This window comes from Chionomys nivalis, chromosome 10 (genome assembly GCF_950005125.1).
Source record: "Chionomys nivalis chromosome 10, mChiNiv1.1, whole genome shotgun sequence".
In the NCBI taxonomy this organism is placed as follows: domain Eukaryota; kingdom Metazoa; phylum Chordata; class Mammalia; order Rodentia; family Cricetidae; genus Chionomys; species Chionomys nivalis.
The window spans coordinates 6,361,068-6,388,281 of NC_080095.1; the positions used below are offsets into that span (position 1 = coordinate 6,361,068).

At 40.9% G+C, this 27,214-nt stretch overlaps 1 protein-coding gene across 2 annotated transcripts in view; it reads right to left on the reverse strand.

Annotated features, from left to right (window-relative positions):
* The window catches only part of Esyt2 (extended synaptotagmin 2), a 109,411-nt gene that overhangs the window by 42,154 nt on the left and 40,043 nt on the right, over positions 1-27,214 (reverse strand). For both annotated transcript variants that reach the window (XM_057782188.1, XM_057782187.1), the window contains exons 2-6: positions 11,587-11,628; positions 10,361-10,495; positions 6,679-6,755; positions 421-493; positions 125-214 (exon numbers count right to left, since the gene is read on the reverse strand). In XM_057782188.1, the coding sequence (XP_057638171.1) occupies positions 125-214; positions 421-493; positions 6,679-6,755; positions 10,361-10,495; positions 11,587-11,628 (417 nt within the window). The remainder of the gene's footprint in view (positions 1-124; positions 215-420; positions 494-6,678; positions 6,756-10,360; positions 10,496-11,586; positions 11,629-27,214) is intronic.

Here is a 27,214-nt window from a genome sequence, read left to right on the forward strand (position 1 = left end):
CAAAGAAGTGAAACACTCAGGGAAGAGTTAAGGACAGAATCTTGTTCTTTCACTTTATCCTTCTGTGGATGTATGTACTGCCAAGAGAGGGAGAGAAACATGACATCATGAGGTAACTACTTACTGGTTTCCTAAGGAAGAAGATGGACAAAGCTCCAACTAGAGGCATGTCTCCAATCAGGGGCTCCAGGATCACCCGCATGGTCCCATGAATCTGAACTCACATAGGAAATCACAAGTCAGGAAACATAATTCATCAAGGCCACTTGGTGACTGTTTAGCACATGGCTTGACACTTTACTCAGCTATAAGCACAAATACAAACTTACTTCAAAAACTTCGTACTTAATAAAAACTCCATAGCTTTTCTTTCTGAATATATCCTTAAAAACTCTAAAAATGAAAATCTGAAAAACTTACCTGAATACTTTTCACACCAGCTCTACAGAAGTATCGTTTAATCTCCAAATCAATCTCACAATTCCCTACAAAACTAGCACAGAAAAATCCTTCATTACACACAGTGAGTGAAATTAATTATCCTCTTTGTTATCTATTAAGACTAGGCATTGCAAAGCACATAACCAAACAGAATGGGTAAAGTAGCCATATTCATACTGTAGGCAAAACTGATTGAAAGATGTAGCCTATACTACAAGACTACTCCGCCACTCCAGGTTGAATGGATATATTGCTGTTACGTTTCAACACTGCTATATCACCTGAGAGGAATACTGTCCATATGCTCTTGCTTTTGCTACACATAAAAATCTTAATTAAATTTAGATATCCAACACATGGGAGGCTGAAGCTGGAGGACTACTGTGTAAGACCCTGTCTCAAAAAAAAAAAAAAAAAACCCCACAAAACAAGGTTGATAAGGACATGCTACAGTTGGTAGACTGATTGTCTAGCATGCAAAAGGCTGTGGCTTTCAATATCCAGCCTTACATAAATCAGGTATAAATATATGTTCGAGTCTTAGCACTCAAAGGTATAAGCAGAAAGACAGCTCAAATCCTATCTCAGAAAACAAAAAATTTAAAAGCATGCAAACATCCAGTTTCAAAGGAAAGCAGAAATAACAATGTGAAATCTCTGGAGTACTCCTCTCCCTCCCCCATAATTTTTGTATTGATTCTTTGTGAAATTCACACTATGCACCCCAACCCCTTCATTTCCTAGTCCTTCCATATCTGCGCTTCACCCTTGAAACCTCCTCCCAATAGAAGATAAAAAATGTTGAAGCTGTGGTATGTCAGGGTGTGTCACACCATATATCCTTCTGTCCAAACAGCTTTACTTGTAACATTCATTGCAATGAGTCACTGGTCTGCTTCAAAGCCTCTGGCTTCTGCTACACTATCAATATCCGATCCTCGCTGGGACTCCTCTCAGCCTGCTGTTGTTCTGAGTTATGGAGATCCTGCAACTTTGGTTCCTAAGGACTGACCCCTTCAGGAGCTCCAGCAGCACACAGATGGTAGGTGGGCCAGTTCAAAGCCCTGGATGTGGGCCTGGGTGGCAGCTGTCTTGGTCAGCCTGCCAGTTCTCCCACCCTGCCCAGGCTAGGGACAGGACCAGCTCTCCAGCCCCCACTCCACCAGGGCCAGCTCTCCTGAAACTGCCCACATGCAGGGTGGGGCCAGTAGAGCACTCCTTTGATGGAAGGTGTTTTTATTTGTATAACAATATCTTCATTTAAAACCCAAGAAAGGTTAGACTTTATTTTGCCAGCAGTAGATCTCACCAGCTTTCTTCTTGGTCACAAAAATCCTTACTCAGATGCTAAAAGGGCTTTATGACGTAAAAGGTCAGAAACAGCTTGTTAACATTTCACTTTTCTCAGTGATTACTTTCAAACATATAAAACAAATGGTTCTATACAATGACAGTGCAAAGCAGGTATTTATTGCCAACATAAACATGAAATATTGAATACATTCCACATGGGATGGTGTGGGATTTGATCTGTTTTAGCTGGGGGATATTATTGTTATGATGAAACACCATGACCTCCAAGTTGGGGAGGAAAGGATTTAGTTCACTCACAATTTTATTTAACAGTTCATTCAAGGAATCGAGGGCAGGAACCTGGGGACAGAAGCCAATGCAGAGGCCATGGAGCGGTGCTGCTTACCAGTAGGCTTGCTTATAATGTTTTCTTATACAACCCAGAACCACCAGTCCAGGAATGGTCCCACCCATAATGGGCTGGGCCCTCCCAGACTAATTAAGAAAATGACCTACAGGTTGCCGACAGCCTGATCTTATGGCCGTGGTTTCTCAATTGCGGTTCTCTCCTTACACATTACCCTAGCCTGTGTCAAGTTGACATAAAACTGTCCAGGACAACCTGTATCCTTGGTTCTTAAAAGTGTAGTTGGTATCAGCTGGGTGTTGGTAGAGCACACATTTTATCCCAGCACTCAGGAGGCAGAGGCAAGAGGATCTCTGTGAGTTCTAGGTCAGTCTGGTCTACAAAGTGGGATCCAGGAGAGCCAAGGTCATACAACACAGTGTAGCCCTGTCTCAAAAAATCAACCAAACAAACAAATAAAATAAGAAGTATGGTATCATAAACCTGGGGAATTTGATGAATCAAATCAGGAAGGGTCTTAGCCCGTAGTCTCAACTTTCCTAATGCTGTGACAACACAGATCCACATTTTGTAGTGACCTCCAACCATAAAATTATTTTTGTTGCCACTTCATAACTGTAATGTTGCTACTTTGCAGCATCTCTCAGTTCCTAAGTCCATCGGACACGTTTTCCACTGGCAGCAAACCAGAGGTTGAGAACCACTGGTCTAATCACTTGAGCAAAATCCTTCTAATATACATTATATACAGATTCCTCACACCGAGGAATATTCTCTACTTGTTGCCAAATTTACCGGTAACCTGCCTTAAAACTATCAAAATTTCCCTTTTAAACCAACACATGTTCTAGCACATGTTCTCTTTATTTCCCGATTCTTTTCAGCTTCCCCTCTCTCCTGCTGCCAATGTGCTAAGGTCTTTACCCAGAACATACAAAATGGCAGAGTACACAGCTGCTAAAGCTGCATTTCATTCAAAGCACCACTAAAATAACCTGTTTAATGCTAGAACAACAAATGAGCGAGAGGCTTCTGCCCCGTGAAGTTTATCATTGCCCCCAGCCTGACCTCACACACAGGTGGGCGACCACAGAGCTCATACCCAGGCTGTTGGCCACGCCAACTCTTTTATTCCACTGATGATGATGGTATTTGCACAAGCATCAAAAATTTAGAGACATTCATCACTCCTTTTTTTTTTAGACAATTATTGAGGTATATTTTGGGGTTAAGCCCATTAAACCTCTCAGGGTCCAGAGCAGGACGTCTATAGCAAGCAAAAACTGGCTGGGGCAAGGAAAAGATCTGAGGGTAGAACAAACTGACTCAAGCACGTGGCTCCTGGTTATTTCTTTATTCTTTGGTGAAGAAGAAAAGGGGCTGTTCTCAGCAAGGCTTTCAGTTTATATAAATACAGACAAATTTAGCAATTCCATAGGCGGTAACAATAGCATCAAACATGCATTTCATAGAATCACAAAAACCTGTGGATCTGGCGCCTTGTGTCTCAGAGGGGGCATGGCTGTGGAGTTCCCTGGCAGATATCGGGAGGAATAAGAATGGGACTTTATGCCACAGTAAATTCAGCGTGAGTTTTGCATATTTTATTTTCTAGAGTATCTGAAATTAAATTTTTGTAGTACAAGTTTCTATAAAAGTACATGGAATGTCAAAATTTACTATTTTTTTTTATCAAAAATGTATTATTTGGGGATAAATCTTTAGAGTGCTCTTCTCAGAAGCTGGAGCAACTTTGAAGACACCAGACAGATCACTATTCTCCATATTTATGATAATTGGCCATTGCCAACAGGAAAAGCTATTATTAATGTGTCATCGGGCTACATGGGAGTTCTAGGAAAGGAATGTATCAATTCAGAACCTTGTTTTTCCCTTTTCTTAAAATGAGAGGTTTACAATTTTATTCATCTCATAAAACAAAATAAAAAAGCAGAATATAGTATAGAAAAGAATGGGACTTTAAATTACTACAGAATTCTAAGAAGTTTTCGTGCACTAACTATATATCGTAAGTGTAGAAATTTATGATTAATTGTAGAAAAATGCAGCAGTGCTGTTGCATTTTCTGAGCATTTCCGCTTTCTTCCCTGGTGGCTGGGAACACAGCCTTGGTAGCCATAGTAACTCGAGGGCTTGGGAGGAAGGCAAGGTGCTTGATTTGTTTTAGCACCTAGCTGGCCGAGTTAAAAAAGAGTTTCTTTGGAGGCTTTGCTTTTGACTCCAGCAGGGTGCCCAAGTGAGAATTCTCTCTGAGGCTGTTTTTAGAGGCTCGGGTTTTTTTCCTGTATCTCTAGGGGTAAGGGTATAAAGAGTTAATTTCCTGGGCTATGATCTTGTATTAATTGAAATGAAGGTGAAGGGTAAGTATAGAATATTAGCAGTTTGCCAGGTTAGAGCAACAGGCCAGATTACACTTTGCTGCATCTGCTGTTAGAGTAGACAGACCTCTCTCTACTCAATGCCTCCTGCTTGGGGCTCCTTTCTCGTCAATGAGCCCTGTCAATAAAGTTGTGGGGAACTAGTTTTATGTAGATTTGGCTATGAGAATAAAGGTTTGGCTGAATGAACGTTTTCACACCATGGCTTCATGGCGTAGGGAGAGGTATCCAGCAGCCTTATAGGAAAGGTCAGGTTTATACACTGCTGGGATATTATAGAAGGGAAAAACGTCGTAATTTCAAAAGATTTCTACAGAATTGACAGTGACTTATCCAAACGACAGGTGCTCCCGCAGCTCTGCAAAATGGGTCCTCCACAACATCATATTGTTGTGGATTTGTCCAATAGATCTGTCAGTTGTATATTTACTGTATAATCTAGACAACTGATACATGGTCTATACAATTATTAATATACTCTGGAAACTCGCAAATTATTAAAAAATTATCCTTAGTCTAGGCCCCAAAAAGGGGATTCAACTGCTAATAACCATTTGCCTTGTTTATTTTGAGAATCTTTCACCGACACCCAGGGCTCACTGATTACGGCTAGAGTGGCTGGCCACAGCATAAGAGATCCTCTTGTCTCTGTTTTCTTGATCCTGGGATTATAAATGAACCACCATTTGTTTCTTTAGTGGGTTTTAGGGACTGAAAAAAGCAACCATTTGGTCAATGGAGCTGTCAATTGAACCTATTACAAGTGAAACTGTCATTTCCATTTAGTATTTTTTTCCATTAGTAATGTATAGAAATGCAATGAATTTAACTGTATTTTGCTACCTGGCTAAATTCATTTTAGCTTTAAGGGATTATATTTTAAATATTATTTGTTGAGACAGGGTCTCTGTGGTAGTTTGAATGTAACTGGTACCATATTCTCGTAGGGAAGAGCACTATTAGGAGGTGTGGCTTTGTTGGAGTAGGCATGGCTCTATTAGAGGAAGTGTGCCACTGTGGGGGCGGGTTTTAAGGTTTCCTGTGATCATGATACCACCCAGTATCTTGGTCTACTTTCTGTTGCCTGCAAGATATACAATTATTAGTTACTACTCCAACATTATGACTGCGTGCATGCCTCCATGTTCCCCATCATGATGATCATGGAACTCTATACCACACCTATGAAATGTTTTTCTTTATAAGAGTTGCTGTTGCTGGTCATGGTGTCTCGTCACAGCTAAGACAGTCTCACAATCAGCCTGGCTGGCTAAGAAAGTGAATGTAGGCCAGTCTGCTCCCAGAGCTGGGATTGAATGCATATGCCATCACAACTGATTTTAAAACTTTTTATGGGATTTTTTTTCTGTAAGATCTCATCATTTGTAAATACTGCTTTTCAATTTGGATGCCTTTTATTTCATTGTATTGTCTAACTCTCTAGGTTGATTTTTTTTTTAATCATGAAAGAATACTGAATTTCGTTAAACCCATCTTCTGTATCAACTGAGACAACTATGAAGTCATCTCGCCACACCAGTTCCTTCTTAAAATCAAGCAGTGTGTTTTACAGATTGGCTTTCATATCCTGAATCACATTTGCATTCTGGGAATAAATTCTGCTTCTTGATGGTATATAACCTATGCTACTACATTCAATTTGCTAGTATTTTGTAGAGGATTTTTTACATTAAGGTTCTTAAGGATTATTTTTTAGATTATAGTTTCATGTAGAGCATATGGTTTATTTTATTCAGTACATTTTTAGAAATTTATTTTATGTGCATGGGGTGTTTTGCCTGCATGTATGTCTGTGTACCATGGTGTGTGTCTGGTGTCCATGAAGGCCAAGAGAAAGCACTGGATTCCCTGAACTGGAATTACAGATGTGAGCTGCTAAGTGGGTGCTGGGAATAAAACCCAGGCTGTCTGGAAGAGTACCAAGTGCTCTTATTTACTGAGACATCTTTCCAGGCCCGTTATATTTAATATATTTAATAAATGACAGTTATCTAGATTATGAGGAATTCAAAGACTGTTAATATTTAGAAGAATTTGGTCAAATTCCAATGAAAAGCAGACAAGAAATTCACATTATATCCTCCATCTTACACATAGAGCTAAATGAACACTATGTGTCAGTAGCCATCACAAAATATAACACAAATAAAAACTTACCTAATCTGAAGGTCCAGAATAATTTGTCTTTTGTCTACATTTTCAGTATAAACCTTAACACCATTGACTCTAAGGGGCTGAAACAATAAATAATTTAATTTAAAACACAGAAAGGTTTAAAAGCAAATGAACTTACAATACAGCATAGATATGATAAGAACAAGTTTAGCATCAGACTACAAGTATAATTCTGGTTTACAGCACACTGTTTAACTTTGACAATTTATTTAACTTGTATTCCTCAGTTTTCTCATCTGTAAGATATAAATAACATGACAACCATGTGAGATTACTGTGAAGTTAGATGGCATAATGAATAGAAGCACACTGCAAGGCATATTAGTAGTAAGTATCCAATAAACACAGGTATTACTGTTGTTGTTAGCGCATGTAATAAATACATTTGCCTCATCGCTTTCAATTTAATCTGATCCTCTTCTTCTACTCTATCTTTATTAATACTTCCCATTACTTTTAATTTATGTTTTACAAGTTTTCACTTTGAAATTTCACAAAAATTGGGCTTTTCAGTAGATTTAAAAAAAAGAATATAGTTGAGTGTGGTAGTGCAGGCCAATAATCACAACATTTAAGAAGCTGAAACATAGCATTGCCAGTTCAAGGCAGTCTGAAAAATAATAGAATGAGAAAATAAAAAATGAATAATACTTAATATATGATACAGATAATTTACTATGCAATCACAAAAGACAAATCATTTCTTTTTTGTGTTGTTATTTTCTTTTGTTTGAGACAGGGTTTCTTTGTGTAGCTTTGGAGCCTGTCCTGGAACTCCCTCTGTAGACCAAGAGGGCCTTAACCTCACAGAGATCTGCCTGCCTCTACCTCCCGAGTGCTAGGATAAAGCTGTGCACCACACTGTCTGGCTGTACTTCTTTTCTTTTAAGACTTATTTCTACTTATGTGTATGCTGAGGCCAAAAGAAAGTGTCAAATCTCCTGAGCTGAAGTCATAAGTGAGAATTTGTGGGTGCCAGGAATCAAACTTAGATCCTCAGCAAGAGATCCGAACCACCGAAACATCTCCCTGACCTACAGTTTGCATTTAAAGGCCAGCCTGTGCTTCATAGTAAGACTGTCTCAAAAAGCCAAAATACAGACCTACCCCTTACAGAGGGGTGTAGGGAGTGGAGGAGGGAGAGAAACATAAAAGGAGGAGGGGACTAGTTGGGAAGAAGGGGATGAACATAGTGGGAAGAAGATAAGGGAAGGTGATGGGGGTATGATTATGGTACAATATACTGCATAAAATATAATACAAGCATGAAATTGTCATATATAAATGAAAAAATCCTCAGTATTTTCTCAAAATAATTGTTAGAATTTAATATTTAATCATAAAATTTTTTACAATAAATATTCATCAAGAAATGGTTTCTCATCTAATTTTTAGAAAATGCTGAAAAATTTAAAAATCTGGATGAAATCAAATTCATGATTTATACAGAAAAATATTTGTTATGGGAGCATGGGGTTCATAGGGAGGAGGGAGGAAGAGAGGGGAGCGGAGAGAAATATATAGCTAATAGAAACAAAAAAAAAAAAGAGAGAAAAAAGAAAAGTGGATTCTAGCCATAAACAAAGGACATTGAGCCTATGATTGGCGATCCTAGAGAAGGTAATTAATAAGGTGAACACAAAGAAAAACACATATAGATCCTCCTGGAAATTGGAAGCAGACAAGATCACCAGGCAAAAGTTGGGAGCAGAGGGGTGGGAGTGCGGTGGGGGGAAGGGGAGAGGGCGAGAGAGAAGGGAGAAGGGGCGGATTGGGGAGAGCTTGGGGGAGTGGGAGGGTGGAGATGGAGGAAGGGCGGATATGGGAGCAGGGAAGAAGATATCTTAATTAACGGAGCCATTTTAGGGTTGGCAAGAGACTTGACTCTAGAGGGGATCCCAGGTGTCCATGGGGATGTCCGCAGCTAGGTCCTTGGGCAGTAGAGGAGAGGGCGCTGAACTGGCCTTGTCTCATAGTCACACTGATAAATATCTTGAATATCACCATAGAACCTTCGTTCAGCGATGGATGGAGATAAGAGACAGAGACCCACATCGGAGCACTGAACTGAGTCCCCAAGGTCCAGTTGAAGAGCAGAAGGAGGGAGAAGATGAGCAAGGAAGTCAGGACCGTGAGGGGTTGGTCCACCCCCTGAGACAGTGTGCCTGATCTAATGGGAGCTCACCAAAGCTAGCTGGACTGGGACTGAACGAGCATGTGATCAGACTGGACTCTCTGAATGTGGCTGACAATGAGGGCTGACTGAGAAGCCAATGATAATGACACCGGGTTTTGATTCTACTGCATGTACTGGCTTTTTGGGAGCCTAGTCTGTTTGGATGCACACCGTCCTAGGCCTGGATGAAGGGGGAAGGGCCTTGGACTTCCGGTACCCTGCTGTAGAAGGAGCTGTGGGCAGGCCTGCTTTTCGTCCCGCCTGGCTCCCGCATGGCTAGCTTTACACCTGAAATAACAACACACAAACTGTATTCATTTAAACACTGCCTGGCCCATTATATCTAGCCTCTTCTTGGCTAACTCTCACAACTTGCTTAACCCATTTCTAATAATCTGTGTAGCACCACGAGGTGGTGGCTTACTGGGAAGGATTCCAGCCTACGTCCATCTTGGGCCAGAGCTTCATCCCGTCTGCATCGCGTCTGCCTCACTGCCTTCTAACCAGCATCCTGTTCTGTTTATTCCGCCTACCTAATTTTCTGTCCTATCAAAGGGCCAAGGCAGTTTCTTTATTAATCAATGAAAGTAACACATAGACAGATGACTCTCCTCCATCACCCTGACCTCTCTTAGGACTGGAGGGCAAGGGGGAAGGGTGAGTGGAGGGAAGAAGTGGAAATTTTGAATGGTATCATTTATAAAGCAATAAAAATTTTAAAAAAGAAAAAGAAAAAATATTTATTAAATAATATACAAATAAAACTGTACAAATATTAATGATATAATACATATGAAATTTGGAGAGGCAAAAATCATTATTAAGCAAATTGATATTTGTTTTCTATGTATAGAGGTTTTGCCTACATGTGTGTCTCTATACTGCTGGCTGTCCTGGAATTTGCTCTGTAGACCAGGCTGGCTCTGAACTCACAGAGATCCACCTGTCTCTGCCTTCTAAGTGCTGGGATTAAAGATGTATGCCCCCAACTTTATCAATATTTAGATTGATATTTATTAAAGCTAGTACCCCTTATTTGTCAAAAAAAAAAAAAAAAAGTAAAAAACCGGGCTGGAGAAATGACTCAGGAGATAAGAGCACTCGTTGATCTTCCAGAGGGCTTGAATTTGGTTCCCAACACCCACATCACGCAGCTGTACAAATCCCTGTACCTCCATCTCCAGAGGCTCTGATACCGTCTTCTGGCCTCCATGAATGCATGTATGGCATATTCTCACACAGGTACACATATACACACATAAACAAAAATAAAAATTAATTTAAAAAGTAAAACAAAAACAACAAAATATAAAGAGCAGCACAGTGAGAACCTGCCATTGGGAAGAAGAACCTAGGGCCTTGCAGACTTTCCAGGCTTCTTCAGGAACAGTCTCCCCAGAGCCTGCACAGTGGTCACACTGCTGCTATGCTTTCACAGCAGTCCCACTGTGTGCTTGAGAAAGGGCACTAAAGGATGGAGGAACTGACCTGCTGACCCACGTCCACTTTTGTGAAGCTGAAGGTGCTGAGGTGGGCATTTGCTCCCCGCACAGCTGGCTCTATGGTTTCTCGAAAGAGCTTCTCTATAAATTGACAGATAAAGGGCCACATGTGCTTCACAGTCTAGAAGGAAAAGAAACTCACGTTAAATAATTGCTATGCCGTATGATACATAATTTATTTGAGTCACTAAGGAAATTATACTCATATCGTCTATCAGAAACTGGCTTTGAAAACTAGAACAAAAGGGAGAGGCAGTCCTGTCAAATGTGTTCTCAGTACTAAGCATTTATTTCAACAATAAACTACTGATTAGACAATATACTACTGGAATTAGTTCTTTCAGTTAGTTATTCTGTTTAAACATACCTACATATCTAGTAATCACTAAAAGTCCCATGACTTCAACTGACTGTAGGAAGACATAGGCTATGGTCAGGTGGTGGTGGCACAAGCCTTTAATCCCCAACACTCAGAAAGCAGAAGTATACCGATCTCTGAGTATGAGGCCATCCTGGTCTACAGAGTGAGTTCCAGAACTGCCAGGGCTACACAAACTAATACCAAAACCAAAACCAGAAACTTAAATCTTCTTAGGCTGGGAGGGTAGTTCAGTGGCTCATTTGCTTCTTTTGGGTGAGGCCCTTGGTTTGATCTCAACACCATAACAAAACAAAACCAAAGCCAACAAAAAACTGTGTGAACCTCAGAAACCACTCCTATATTTTATAGCCACAAATTAACTTGTGCTATAGGGGATTCCTGTCTAGACTAATGTCACTATATTGCCTTAGAGATGCTCAAAATACCAGGCAACAGAGACTCAGCCTAAAAGCTTACTCAAACAAAACATCGATTAAAAGGTATTATAGATGGCTAGTTTCTTGGGAGTTATTTTTTTCTGTTTATAGTATTTCTAGAATGTGTGCTTGTGATTTCTATAAAGCAAATGTTAGCAGCCTCTATTTAAGAACACAGACACAAAGCCAGATGGCAATGCCATGCAAGTACATGCATAAATCTTCTTAGGTCAGTGACACAGCTCTTGTTCTTCCCAAGGGAAAGTCACATACTACTTGCAACAGTCCTCGGGGGAGCAGAAGCCTGCACACCAATCTGAACTTCAATACTACCAACACTGAAATTCCCAAACATGGGAAGATAGTCTCTGGCCCTCTAATTCCCAATGAATATTTGGAGTATGCTAATCTTACCTTATTTAGCCATTCTGCTCTTTCGGTGTCTGGAAAATGAACCTGAGAGAGAAAAACACACACATGACTTAATGACTCCTGACAATCACACATACACACAAAATCCATAGGTTATGTAGAAATCTTACAGTCCTATGTTTATATAATGCCTCTTTAAAACACTTTGCTCTAATGCTTTCTAACACAGCCTCAGAAAAGTAAAGTTGATATGCATGGTACCTTACTTGCCACATTCTAAGAACTTGGAGGGAAAGGGTTTGGGACCCACAAATACCACAAGAGCCTTCATTGCCTCCCATCACCCAAGTGAGTATTCCCTGGCATATGAAATATCCAAGTACAAAAAGAGCCCTTCTTGCCTTTTAAAAACAATATTATCATTGCCACCATTCTGCTAGAAATCTAGACTCAGACTTCAAAATCCATCTCTTCTTGTTGCATTCACTTTTGAGCCCTAACCAGATGACTTCTATATGCACCAGTTTCCTGCCCTCTCCCAAGCGCACACTGTGGTCATATCTCTCCACAGGCAGGGCCTACATACTGGAAAAGAGATTGAAAATGCAAAGAGAAACCTACTTAAAAAGTAAGTGAAGAATGTATTGTTGCAGCTAAAAATAAAACATATTTGCAAAGGAAGCTAGTGCTGTTTTTGGCCACAAGGGAGCTTTCAAAAAAAGAGTACACAGGCCACACAGTTTTGATTTGGTGGTACAGTGGAGACTTTGTACTGGTGACTGAGAAGATCTGATGCACAGAACGTTTCTTAGTCACAAAGAATCCAGTCCAGTCATGCTGTCCTCTGGCTGAAAGAAGTAGAACCAATGGAGCTAAGTAGGATGTAGTCTCAAGGAGGGTGGGGGGAAGGGTATGGTTTCCAAGGTTTCTAGACCCTACTCTCCTTTTCAAGTTTGATTATGAGAACAAACAACAGAGATGGGGCCCAGCAGGAGCCAATCCCTGAACACAGCATAGGTCATTATCAAGCCATGGACCACAGACTGCTTATATTGGCTTTCAGAAGTCCTGAGTGACTGACTCCTCCTCTGGGTTCTTAGCAAGAGGAAAACAATCAGGGGTGGGACAGTATTATGGATTCCCTCCGTGTCTATAAACAAGACTAAGCAAGCCTTATTTACCTTGAACCACATAATATGAAGAATATAATTTGATTGAACCCCGAGAAAGGCTAGAGTGAGTGGAAATAGTCATTTCTAAATTAGGTAAGTATAAATTCATCAGTGTGTGGTGTAGTGCAAAAATCTTCAAAAATTGGAACAATGACTTAGAAGCAGGGAAGACAATGTTCAACAAGGCTAAATAAAGGTCAGGCAGTGAACTGTTACACATCTGCTTAACTGTAGATGCTGTGTTCTGTTGTTGCTGAGGGATAAACTCTAACCCAAGTTGAATGAGTGTACAAGAAAAGGCTGCACTTGTCCAGGGAACAGGAAGAAATTTGGTGGTAAAAGTGAGGGGAGTGGATAGGCTTGTTACACTTATAAAATTAGGTCACAAAATTAATTCATTTGCATCAGTACTTTTCCATTTCTTTATACTACTTTGAAGTAGTTTAGCTCAGTAAAAGTCTGAGCAGGGTGCACAGAGATGACCACAGGTGAGTGATCACCTCCCCAGCTGAACAGCCCAGTCTCTAAGCCCAAGGGCAAAACCATAGGCCCCACCCCCACCTGCCTCAGATTCACTAGCCAGCCAGCAGGCACCTACCTGCAGGTAGGCTACTCCAACAAAAATAGGACCCTGTAATCTACAAGTTGCACTCAGCCCCCAAACCCACCCATCCCCCTGCGACCTCAGAGGATCTCTGATGTACAGACTGCTACTACACAGAATGGACCAAGAGGTGAATGACCAGCTCTCCATGAGGACACCCCAGTCTCTAGATTCTAGGTCTCTGAGCAAAACCCCAAGCCCCTCCCCTTCCTGCCACAGCTTCACTAGCCAGTCAGCAGGCAAGTCCCTTGCAGATAGGCTGCTTCAACCCCCGCCCCCATCTATGAGACCCTGTATCTAGAAATTCCACTCTACCCCAAAACCCACGCATCCCCCTCGACCTGAGAGGATCTGAGGCATAGACTGCAACTAGACAGAGTAGGCCAAAAATGGCTTTCTAGGGCACAGACAGCAACTGTAAAAATTAGTCCAAGAAGGGATCCCTGAGACAGACACCTACTGCAAGGATTGAACCAAGAGGCAAAGACACTGCTGGCACCAATCAGAGGAAGAGATGGGTAGGCACCAAAGCAAGAATACATTCAATAACCTAAAAAGCAACATGGTAACACCAGAACCCAGTGGTCACACAACAGGAATTCCTGAACATCCTAACCCAAAAGAGGCAGAAGAAAATAACCTTAAATATAATTTTGTGAAGATGATAGAGGCCCTTAAAGAGGAAATGAAAAATTCCCTTTAAGAAATGGAGGAAAGACAAAAAAAATTGGAAGAAATCAGTAAGTCCCTTAAAGAAACCCAAGTAAACAATGAAACAGGTGAAGCAAACAGTTCAAGACTTGAAAATTTAAATAAAGGCAATAAAGAAAACACAAACAAAGGGAATTCTGAAAATGGAAAATCTGGGCAAATGAACAGGAAATACAGATGCAAGCATAACCAAAAGATTACAAGAGATGGAAGAGAGGATCTCAGGCATTGAAGAAATGATAGAGGAAATAGATTCATAAGTCAAATATATTAAATCCAACAAATTCTTACCACAAAATATCCAGGAAATCTGGGACACCATGAAAAGACCAAACCTAAGAATAATAGGGATAGAAGAAAAAGAACTCCATCTCAAAGGCAGAGAAAATATATTCAATAAACTCATGAAAAAAAAAAAAACTTTCTCAGCCTAAAGAAAGACATGACTACGAAAGTAAAGAAGCTTATAGAACACCAAACAGATTGGAGAAGAGGGAGAAAAAAAAGTCCTCTCGCCAAAACATTAAACATCAGAATAAACAAAGAATATTAAAAGCTGTAAAGGAAAAAGGCCAAGTAACATATGAAGATGGAAATCACAAAATAATCCCACACCAATTCAGAATTATGAATAATAAAAGGGTTACTTATTTAAGGGAAAAATTTACAGATCACTGTCCTAGACAACAGCCCTCTGCATGAACAGGAACCGAGTCTAGTAGCCGCAAGTGGAAGCAAGAAGCAAGAGAGCGAGAGCAGGGCTACCACTGCTTTTTAAAGCAAGAGACCACACCCAAGTGGGCTGGTATCTTAAAAGTTATTGGCTGAAGGAGCAGAATGTGCTCCCACAGCACCTCTCCCTTTTGTTTAAATAAGAGGGTTCCAAACCCAATACAAAACTATATACACTAGGAATAGATATCAAATATAATTGGAGTTACAACCAACATAAGCAATATTAAGCAAGGAACGTATGCTAAATGCTTTAATAAACATCCTATCCTAAGGAGTCTAAATTTTGTATTGGAAATGGCTTGGCTAGATCATAAGAGGACAGTAACTATGACTATCTAATCTTCAACCCCATCAAAGGCCTGAGAAGGGAGATAATATTACTTGAGCAGGCAGGAAGTATAATCAAGCAGCTTCCAAATCAAGCAATATATAATGGAGACAATTAGCTACCTGAGCAATCACCCAAAGTCTCATTTTGCAAAGTTGAAGCAACCAACTTTGGCTAAGGCCTAGAGCAACTGACAGACCATCTTTAGAGGCAGGAAAATTTTCAGAACCGTCTTACCCTGTCTTGGCAAGGTTTGACAGTCTTTTTCCTTGTGTCCTGTGTATCCATTTCCGGATACCATGTACTTTGTCAGTGGTTGAGGTATGGGTAGTTCTTTGACATAAGGCCAATGGTGCCAAGAAGGAAACAAACTCTGAGGGGAGTGTCTTCAGTGTTCAACATTCTCTTGGGGATAGATTGGTGCTGTCAGAAGCAATCATGTCTCATATCAACAGAATCCTAAATTATTTAAATGTCATGTTCTACAGATCCTTGAAGTGGTTGAAGATTACCTATCTAGACAGAATATAATCTCTATGTATATAAAGAACCTAACAGATCTGACTGTATGTACAACAAACATGAACAACTTAATGACCTATAATATTTAATACCTGTATTACTTAAAGACTAAAACTTCATGTCAGAATATTCGATAATCTGTAAACAAATGTGAAACAAATGAGGACAGTGACCTTAAAATGTAAACAATATATAAGTATCTTGATCAGAGGTAGGAGTAATATTTAATACAATATGAAAATATATCCTAAAAGTTGTATCAATATACAAAAAGTCTTAAACAGAGGTAGAAACATGCACATATACAATCTGACAGAATAAGTTTGTATAAGTGTACAAATAATGTAAACAAAAATAACAAATATAATTCAAACTTGTATCAATATACAAAAACTATACCAATGTAAATTATCCATTAATAATAGCTCACAAGTGTTCACTCTATTACCCACTATTATTATCCCCCCTTTTTTGAACAAACATAGTTTTCACCCCAATCATCTCTCTAGTACAAGCAATAATCAACAACCCCTAAATAGTGTTTCCAATCCTAAGGACAAACTTCTTTGGGATGGGGACATCATCCTCTAGAACTGCTTCCTGCTGTCATGGGGGCATTGTTCTCTTAATGAGTTGGTACTAACAACATGGCCCATGGCTGGGAAGCTGCTGTTGAAACCTTGTAGCTGCTATCGCTGAATCAGTATGACCTCTCTCAAAGGAGTTATGGCATGCTGCCGGCAAACAGCAAGAAGCTGTGTTAAACTCTGTATTTTTTTTTTTTTTTGGTCTAGAATTCCTTTTCAAGCTCTCTCAGGTTATATGTGGATTTAGTTGGCCACGTAGGTGCCAAATGAAGATAGAAATCACAATATAATCCCACACCAGTTCAGAATTATGAATGATAAAAGGGTTATTTATTTAAGGGAAAAACTTACAGATCACTGTCCTAGATAACAGTCCTCTGCACAAACAGGAACAGAGTCTAGCAGCTGGAAGCGGGAGCCGGAAGCAAGAGAGCAGGCACACGTTTACAGCTGCTTTTACAGTATAAGAGACACGTCCAAGTGGGCTGGTATCTTAAAGGCTATTGGTTGAAGGAGCAGAATGGGCTCCCACAGCAAACATATAAAGGCAGAACTAACAGAATCACAACCAACCTCTCAACCTCTCTATGGAAACCTGGAAAGCAAAATGGTTCTGGACAGATGTACTGCAGACACTGAGAGACCATGGGTGCAAGCCCAGACTAGTAAACCCAGCAAAGCTCTCAAGCTGTCATCACTGACAGAAAAAACAAGATATTCTAGGACAAAATCAGATTTAAACAGATTTACCTATCTATCAACCCAGCACTACAGAAAGTACTATAAGTAAACTCCAATCCAAAGAAGCTAGCTGCACCTCCCAAAAAAACCCACAAGCAACATATAATCTCATACAAGCAAACCCCAAGTAATGGAAACACACAAACACTATCGCCAAAAAATAACAGGAATTAACAATCACTGGTCATTACTGTTAGTATCAGATAGTATCTGTAAGGACTCGATTTACTCATACAAAGATACAAGCTAACATAATGGATACAAAAACAGGATCCATCCTTCTGCTGTGTAAAAGAAACACACCTCAACCTCAAAGACAAACATTAATTCAGAGTAAAGGGTTGGGAAAAGATTTTCCAATCAAGTGAACCTAAGAAATGAGAGGATGTAGCTATCCTAATATCGAACAAAATAGACTTCAAACTAAAATCAATTAAAAGAGATGGAGAAAGTCACTTCATACTCATCACAGGAAAAATTCATCAAGATGAAGTCTCAATCCTGAACATCGATGCCCCAAATACAAGAGCACCCACATATGTAAAAGCAACATTACTAAAGCTTAAATCGCACATCAAATACCACACACTAATGGTGGGAGACTTCAACACCCTATTCTCACCAATGGAAGGACAGCCAGCCAGAAATTTAAAAAAGAAATAAGAGAACTAACAGATGTCATGACTCAAATGGACTTAACAGACATCTATAGAAAATTTCACCCAAACACAAAAGTATATATTTTCTTCCCAGCACTTCAAAGAAACTTCTCTAAAGTTGACCACATACTCGGTAACAAAGCAAATCTCAACAGATAAAAAATATTGAAATAACCCCTTTATCTTATCATACTTTAAACAGGGCTTAAAGTCAGAATCCAACAACCACAAACTGCAGAAAACCTACAAACTCATGGAAATTGAACAATGCTCAACTGAATTACCCTAGTCAAGGAAGAAATAAAGAAATTAAGACTTCCTAGAATTCGACGAAAATGAAGGCACAACATACCCAAAACAATGGGACACTATGAAAGCAGTATTAAGAGAAAAGTTCCTATCATTAAGTGCCTACATAAAGGAAGTGGAGAAGTCTCACACTAGTAACTTAACTGTGCAACTGAAAGTTCTTGAACAAAAAGAAGTAGACTCACCCAAGAGTATACAACAGGAAATAATCAAACTGAGAGCTGAAATCAATAAAACAGAAACAAAGAAAATACAAAGAATCAATGAAACAAAGAGCTGGTTCTTTGAGAAAATCAACAAGATAGACAAATCCTTATTCAAATTAATCAAAAGGCAGAGAGAGAACATCCAAATTAACGAAATCAGAAATTAAAAGGGGAATACAACAACAGACACCAAGGAAATCCAGAAAATCATTAGGTCATATTTTAAGAATCTGTACTCCACAAAAAAAAGAAAAATCTAAAAGAAATTGATAATTTTCTTTTTTTTTCTTTTTTTATTTTTATTTTTTTATTAATTAATTTATTTAATTATTAAAGATTTCTGCCTCTTGCCCGCCACCACCTTCCATTCCACCCCTCCCCCAATCAAGTCTTCCTCCCTCCTCAGCCCAAAGAGCAAGCAGGTTTCCCTGCCCTGTGGGAGGTCCAAGGACCACCCACCTCCATCCAGGTCTATTAAGGTAAGCATCCAAACTACCTGGGCTCCCACAAAGCCATTACGTGCAATAGGATCAAGAACCCATTGCCATTGTTCTTCAGTTCTCAGTAGTCCTCATTGTCCGTTATGTTCAGCGAGACCGGTTTTGTCCCATGCTTTTTCAGACCCCGGCCAGCTGGCCTTGGTGAGTTCCCGATAGAACATCCCCATTGCCTAAGTGTGTGGATGCACCCCTCGCGGTCCTGAGTTCCTTGCTTGTGCTCTCTCTCCTTCTGCTCCTCCTTTGGATCGTGAGACTTCAGTCCAGTGCTCCAATGTTGGTCTCTGTCTCTGTCTTCTTTCATTGCCTGATGAAGGTTAATATTCAGGAGGATGCTTATATGTTTTTCTTTGGGTTAACCTTCTTATTTAGCTTCTCTAGAATCACGAATTATAGTCTCAATGTCCTTTATTTATGGCTAGAAACCGATTATGAGTGAGTACATCCCATGTTCATCTTTTTGGGTCTGGCTTACCTCACTCAGGATAATGTTTTCTATTTCCGTCCATTTGTATGCAAAATTCAAGAAGTCATTGTTTTTTACTGCTGAGTAGTACTCTAATATGTATATATTCCATACTTTCTTCATCCATTCTTCCATTGAAGGGCATCTAGGTTGTTTCCAGGTTCTAGCTATTACAAACAATGCTGCTATGAACATAGTTGAGCATATACTTTTGTTGTATGTTAGGGCATCTCTTGGGTATATTCCCAAGAGTGGTATTGCTGGGTCGAGAGGTAGGTTGAACCCGACTTTCCTGAGAAACCGCCACACTGATTTCCAAAGTGGTTGCACAAGTTTGCATTCCCACCAGCAATGGATGAGAGTGCCCCTTTCTCCACAACCTCTCCAGCAGAGGCTATCATTGGTGTTTTTGATTTTAGACATTCTGACAGGTGTAAGATGGTATCTTAATGTTGTCTTGATTTGCATTTCCCTGATTGCTAAGGAAGTTGAGCACGATCTTAAGTGTCTTTTGGCCATTTGAACTTCTTCTGTTGAAAAGTCTCTGTTCAGCTCAGTGCCCCATTTTATAACTGGATTGATTAACCTTTTACGGTCTAATTTCTTGAGTTCTTTATATATTTTGGAGATCAGACCTTTGTCAGTTGCGGGGTTGGTGAAGATCTTCTCCCAGTCAGTGGGTTGCCTTTCTGTCTTAGTGACAGTGTCCTTTGCTTTACAGAAGCTTCTCAGTCTCAGGAGGTCCCATTTATTCAATGATGTCCTTAGTGTTTGTGCTGCTGGGGTTATATGTAGGAAGTGGTCTCCTGTGCCCATGTGTTGTAGAGTACTTCCCACTTTCTCTTCTATCAGGTTCAGTGTGTTTGGACTGATATTGAGGTCTTTAATCCATTTGGACTTGAGTTTTGTGCATGGTGATAGATATGGATCTATTTTCATTCTTCTACAGATTGACATCCAGTTTTGCCAGCACAATTTGTTGAAGATGCTCTCTTTTTTCCATTGTATACTTTTAGCTCCTTTATCGAAAATCAGGTGTTCATAGGTTTGTGGGCTAAAGTCAGGGTCTTCTATTCGATTCCATTGGTCGACTTCTCTGTTTTTATGCCAGTACCAAGCTGTTTTCAATACTGTAGCTCTGTAATAGAGTTTGAAGTCAGGGATGGTAATGCCTCCAGACGATCCTTTATTGTATAAGATTGTTTTGGCTATCCTGGGTTTTTTGTTTTTCCATATAAAGTTGATTATTGTCTTCTCCAGATCTGTGAAGAATTTTGATGGGATTTTGATGGGGATTGCATTGAATCTATAGATTGCTTTTGGTAGAATTGCCATTTTTACTATGTTGATCCTCCCAATCCAAGAGCAAGGGAGGTCCTTCCATTTTCTGGTGTCCTCTTCAATTTCTTTCTTCAAAGACTTAAAGTTCTTGCCAAATAGATCTTTCACTTCCTTGGTCAGAGTTACCCCAAGATATTTTATGCTATTTGTGGCTATTGTGAAAGGTGATGCTTCTCTGATTTCCCTCTCTGCTTCCTTATCCTTAGTGTATAGGAAGGCAACTGATTTTTTGGAGTTGATTTTGTAACCTGCCACATTACCAAAGGTGTTTATCAGCTGTAGGAGTTCTTTGGTAGAGTTTTTGGGGTCGCTTATGTATACTATCATATCATCTGCAAATAATGAAAGTTTAACTTCTTTCTTTCCAATATGGATCCCCTTGATCCCCTTATGTTGTCTTATTGCTATTGCTAGAACTTCAAGCACTATATTGAAGAGGTATGGAGAGAGTGGACATCCTTGTCATGTTCCTGATTTTAGTGGGATGGCTTTGAGATTTTCTCCGTTTAATTTAATGTTAGCTGTCGGCTTGCTGTAAATAGCTTTAATTATATTTAGGTATGACCCTTGTATCCCTAATCTCTCCAAGACCTTTATCATAAAGGGGTGTTGAATTTTGTCGAATGCTTTTTCAGCATCTAATGAAACAATCATATGGTTTTTTCTTTCAGTTTATTTATATGATGGATTACATTGATAGATTTGCGTATGTTGAACCAGCCCTGCATCTCTGGGATGAAGCCTCCGCCACCCGGGCCTGCCTGCGCGCCGGTGCCTCCGCCGCCTAGGCCTGCCTGCCGGTGCCTCCGCCACCCGGGCCTGCCTGCCGGTGCCTCCGCCGCCCGGGCCTGCCTGCGCGCCGGTGCCTCCGCCGCCCGGGCCTGCCTGCCTGAAATTGATAATTTTCTAGATAGGTGCCACATACCAAAATTAAATCAAGACCAGGCAAACAATTTAAATAGAACGATAACATGTAAGGAAATAGAAGCAGTCATCAAAAGTCTTCCCACCCAAAAAAGCCCAGGACCCGATGGTTTCAGCACAGAATTCTACCCCAAAATCAAAGAAGAGCTAATATCTATATTACTCAAATTGTTCCACACAACAGAAACAAAGGGAACATTATCAAACTCTTTTTTTTTTTAATGAGACTACAGTTACCCTGGCACAATCTCCCTCATCAACATAGATGCAAAAATATTCAATAAAATACTGGCAAACCGAATTGAAAAACACATCAAGAAATCCTACCATGATCAAGTTAGATTCATCCCAGAGATTCATGGGTGATTCAACATATAAAAATCTATCAATGTAATCCACCATATAAATAAACTGAAAGAAAAAACCATGATTCTCATTAGATGCTGAAAAAGCATTTGACAAAATCCAATACCCCTTCATTAAGGTCTTGGAGAGATCAGGGATACAAGAAACATACCTAAACATAATAAAAGCAATATACAGCAAGCTGAGAGTCAACATCAAATTAAACGGAGAGAAATTCAAAGCAATCCAACAAAAATCAGAAACAAGACAAGGCTGTCCACTCTCTCTGAATCTATTCAACATAGTACTCGAAGTTTTAGCTAGAGTAATAAGACAACAAAAGGAGATCAGGCGGATACAAACTGGAAAGGAAGAAGTTAAACTTTCGCTATCTGCAGATGATAAGATAGTATACATAAGTGACACAAAAATTTCTATCAGGAAATCCCTACAGCTGATAAACACCTTCAGTAATATGACAGGATACATGATCAAATGAAAAAAATCAGTAGTCCTCCTGATTCAGAAAGAAACTGAAGATATCAGAAAATGGAGAGACCTCCCATGCTCTTGGATAGGTAGGATCAACATAATAAAAAATCAATCTACAGCCTAAATGTCAATCACCATCAAAATCCCAACAAAATTCTTCACAGATCACGGAAGAACAATACTCAATATCATATGGAAAAACAAAAAGCCAAGGATAGCCAAAACAATCCTGTACAAAAAAGGGACTTTCAGCATCCTTGACATCAAGCTCAATTATAGAGCTACAGTAATGAAAACAGCTTTGTATTAGCATAAAAAGCAGGCAGATGGATCAATGGAATCGAATTGAAGACCCTGATATAAATCCACATAGCTATAAATACCTGATTTTTGATAAAGAAGCTATAATTATACAATGGAAAAAAGAAAACATCTTCAACAAATGGTGCTGGCATAACTGAATGTCAACATGTAGAATGCAAATAGATCCATATTGATCTCCATGCATAAAACTCAAGTCAAAATGGATCAAAGACCTCAACATAAATCCAGTCACACTGAATCTGCTAGAAGGGAAAATGGGAAGCAGCCTTAAACACATGGACACAGTAGACCACTTTCTATATATAACACCAGTAGCACTGACTTTGAGAGCAACAATAAATAAATGGGACCTTCTGAAACTGAGAAGCTTCCATAAGACAAAGGACACAGTCAATAACACAAAAACGTGTAAACAGAAGCTGTACTTTCTTTTCCCAGCTGCTTAGACCCAAATAATCACACAGAAATTATATTAATTGCAACACTATTTGGCCAATGGTTCAGGCATATTCCTAATTAGCTCTTACATCTTAAATTAATCCATTCCTAATAATCTATGTATTGCCATGTGGCCATAGCATTATGTCATTTTCTACATGTCAGATTTCCTAGGCAGCTGGCCAGTATCTCCCTGACTGTGCCTTCTTTCTTCCTGTATCTCTTCTTGGATTTTCCACCTTGTTATCTTCTGCTCTTCCATAGGCCAAAGCAGGTTCTTTATTAACCAACAGTAATAAAATATATTCACAGCACACAGAGGAGCATAGCACATGAAAAAAGTCTACTGAATGGGAAAAGCTCTTCACCACATCAGAGGACTGATCTCCAAAAATATAAAGAACTCAAGAAACTAGACATCAAAATACCAAATAATCCAATTAAAAATGGGGTACAGATCCAAACAGAAAATTCTCAAATGGCTGAAAGATATTTAAAAAATTGTTCAACATCCTTAGTTATCAGGGAAATGAAAATCTCATACCAGTTAGAACGGCAAAGATCAAAAATACCAATAATAGCTTATGCTAGAGGGGATGTGGAGAAAGGGGAACACTCCTCCATTGCTGGTTGGAGTGCAAACTTATACAGCCATTTTGGAAATCAGTATGGCAGTTTCTCAGAAAATTGGGAATCAATCTACCTTAATATTCAACAATACCTGATGTGGGATTCTTCTCTGTATGCTATGAATATGTTTTATTACCATTGGTTAATAAAGGAGCTGTTTTGGCCAATGACTTAGGAAAGTAAAGCCAGGAAGAAAATTCGAACAGAGATATATAGAGAGTAGGCAGACTCAGGGAGATGCCATGTAGCTGCTGAAGGAAACAGATGCCAGAACTTACTGGTAGGCCACTGCCTCATGGTGATACACTGAATAATAGAAATGGGTTAATTTAAGATGTAATAGCTAGTTAGAAATATGTCTAAGCTATTGGACAATCAGTATTATAATTAATGTAGTTTCTGTGTGATTATTTGGGTCTGGGAGGCTGGGAAATAAGGGCAGTCTCCGTTTACAAAATGGCATGCCAACCATAGGTCAACTATGTTCACATAAAAACTGAGAGAGCTTGGGAAGGAATTCTACACAAAAGAACAGACTTAAGTACAGCTTCTTGGGAGCCACATTTCTTTTCAGATAGGCTGTTTGCTGGCAGCAAGCAGAGGCAAAGTTTCTTTAAGAGAAGGCTTCCTGACTCAGCATTAGCAGCACAAACTATTCAGCTTCTTAAAAAAATCGCAGCTTCCTGGTTTGTGCTAGTAGCACAAACTCTGGCTCTTTGGGTAGGTCCTGCACTTAAATGGGGTTTGTAAGTAGCATTCTACAAATTGGTTAACGGCAACATAGATCCGCTGCATCCCTGAAGCTGGGGCAGTGAACATGGCTCACAGAGGTGGTTAACAAACCTCTGCCATATTGAAAGGCCATGAGAGGTGGAGGCAGTATCCAGTACTGCCCCAGACCACATTGCTTACCATTTTAAGATGCTCAGATACACAATAGGACAGATTCAGACATAAAAGATCTCTAAACAAGACACAGTGTGCTTGAAAAATGTATGTAAGCTTGGGCGAGAGAGAGGGGAAAAGTACAGACAGTTATAAGCAGAAATAAGTAGGTGATTCCCAATTTTCTGAGAAACCACCATACTGAGTTCCAAGGTGATTGCACAACTTTGCATTCCCACCAGATAGACAAGATTGCCTCACAAAATTGGACCATGGGGGTGGGGTGAGAAGGGTAGAAGAAGAGGGGTGAAGAGGGGCGAGGAGAATTTGAGGGAACGGGACAGTCAAGATGAAGAAGGGACAGAGATGAGAGCAAGGAGAGTGATAAGACCCTAAGCAATAGAAGAGAGGGTGCCCAAACTGACCTTGCTCTGTAGTCAGACTGATGAATATCTTAAATATCACCATAGAGCCTTCATCCAGCAACTGATGGAAACTGAGGTAGAGACCACATTGGAGCACTGAACGGAGCTCCCAAATTCTGGTTGAAGAGTGGAAGGAGTGAGAATACGAGCTGAGAGGTCAAGACCACGAAGGGTACACCACTGAAAAAGTCTGCCTGAGCTGGTGGGAACTCACAAACATCAACCATCCTCGGAAGGAACAAGCAAGGGACCAGGCTGGTCCCTCTGAGTGTGGTTGACAGTTGCACAGCTAGGGCAGAGGGGCCACTAGCAGTGGCACCAGGATTTATCTCTGCTGCTTGTAATAGCTTTTTGAGAGCCTATTCTCTTTGGATGGGTACCATGCTAAGCCTAGCTATAATAGGGAGGGCACTGAACCTTCCCCAGAGCAATGTGCCCTGCCCTCTTTTTGGAGTGGATGGGGAATGAGGTAGGGAGGTGGATGGAGGGAGTGGGAACTTGGATTGGTATGTATGGTGAAGGAAGATAATTTGTTTACTTGTTTTTTAAAAAAAATAAAAACAAAATCATTGAAAAGGGAAATAGTTTTAAAAAGTAAACAAATCTTTAAAGAGATTAAAAAAGTAAAGAAAAAAGCCACGTAAAGATAGAAAATACACAGATAGTCTAGATTATGTATACGATAGTGTTTTCTTTGAATTTTTTGACTGTGAATGAGCTAAGTACAGAGAGACATTTCATTATATGGGCTGCTAAGCTAAACCAACATAAAGGTATGTTGACTTCAAAATTTGAGTCTAAGGCTATGTTGCTTTGGAAAGGAGGTTCTGTTTTTGTTTCCACAGGAGATGAGAACCGATGGATTCCTTCCAGACTAATGTGGTGTGATGGAACAAGACCCCCCTAAAGGTCTCTATGAACCCTAAAAATACTTTGCCCAACAAACGGTAGGAAGCAGTTTGGAGAAAACTATGCCCAAATTCCCAAAATGATTGTTTATAAATGTTTGTTTTCATTTAAAGGGGGTATGATATAGAAATGAATACTTTGGCTTTTCACTAAGGCTACCAGCCCAGAGCAGTGAGTGCCTGACTAGAGGGCAGGCCTCAAGGTCCCCACCAGGGGAAGCAGGCCCCTGCTGCTGGGGTTGCAGTCTCTGCTTGGGATCTCCTGGACCTGCTCTCCCTGCCCCCTATTTCCCTTGGTCCCGGGCTCATTGGGGCCACCAGGAATCCCTACATAGGTGCTGAGAAGTCCCATCTGGATGGGTGAGTGTGTGCTATCCTGGGGCGCACTGTCCGGGTAGAGAGCACAAACGCCCCCCACACCCCAGCTCCTGCTGCAAGGCTTTCTTTCCTACACACCCGCCCCCCACCCCCACCCCCAAGCCTGCCTTGTCTGCAAGGTCCTTTACTGTGGAACAGTTTCCTGCCCTTTCACTAAGGCTACCAACCCAGAGCAGTGAGGGCCTGACTAGAGGGCAGGCCTCAAGGTCCCCGCCAGGGAAAGCGGGCCCCCGCTGCTGGGGCTGCAGTCTCTGCTGTGATCTCCTGGACCTGCTCTGCCTGCGCCCTACTTCCCTTTGTCCCTGGCTCATTGGGGCATCCAGGAGTTCCTGTGTAGGTGCAGAGAAGTTTCATCGGGACGGGTGAGTGTGTGCTATCCTGGGGCGGAAGGTCCCGGTAGAGAGCACAAACGCCCCTCCCCCAGCTCCTGCTGCAGGGCTTTCTCTCCTACACACCCGCCCCCACCCCCACCCCCAAGCCTGCCTTGTCTGCAAGGTCCTTAGCTGTGGAACAGTTTCCTGCCCTTTCACTAAGGCTACCAGCCCAGAGCAGTGAGTGCCTGACTAGAGGGCAGGCCTCAAGGTCCCCACCAGGGGAAGCAGGCCCCTGCTGCTGGGGTTGCAGTCTCTGCTTGGGATCTCCTGGACCTGCTCTCCCTGCCCCCTATTTCCCTTGGTCCCGGGCTCATTGGGGCCACCAGGAATCCCTACATAGGTGCTGAGAAGTCCCATCTGGATGGGTGAGTGTGTGCTATCCTGGGGCGCACTGTCCCGGTAGAGAGCACAAACGCCCCCCACACCCCAGCTCCTGCTGCAAGGCTTTCTTTCCTACACACCCGCCCCCCACCCCCACCCCCAAGCCTGCCTTGTCTGCAAGGTCCTTTACTGTGGAACAGTTTCCTGCCCTTTCACTAAGGCTACCAACCCAGAGCAGTGAGGGCCTGACTAGAGGGCAGGCCTCAAGGTCCCCGCCAGGGAAAGCGGGCCCCCCGCTGCTGGGGCTGCAGTCTCTGCTGTGATCTCCTGGACCTGCTCTGCCTGCGC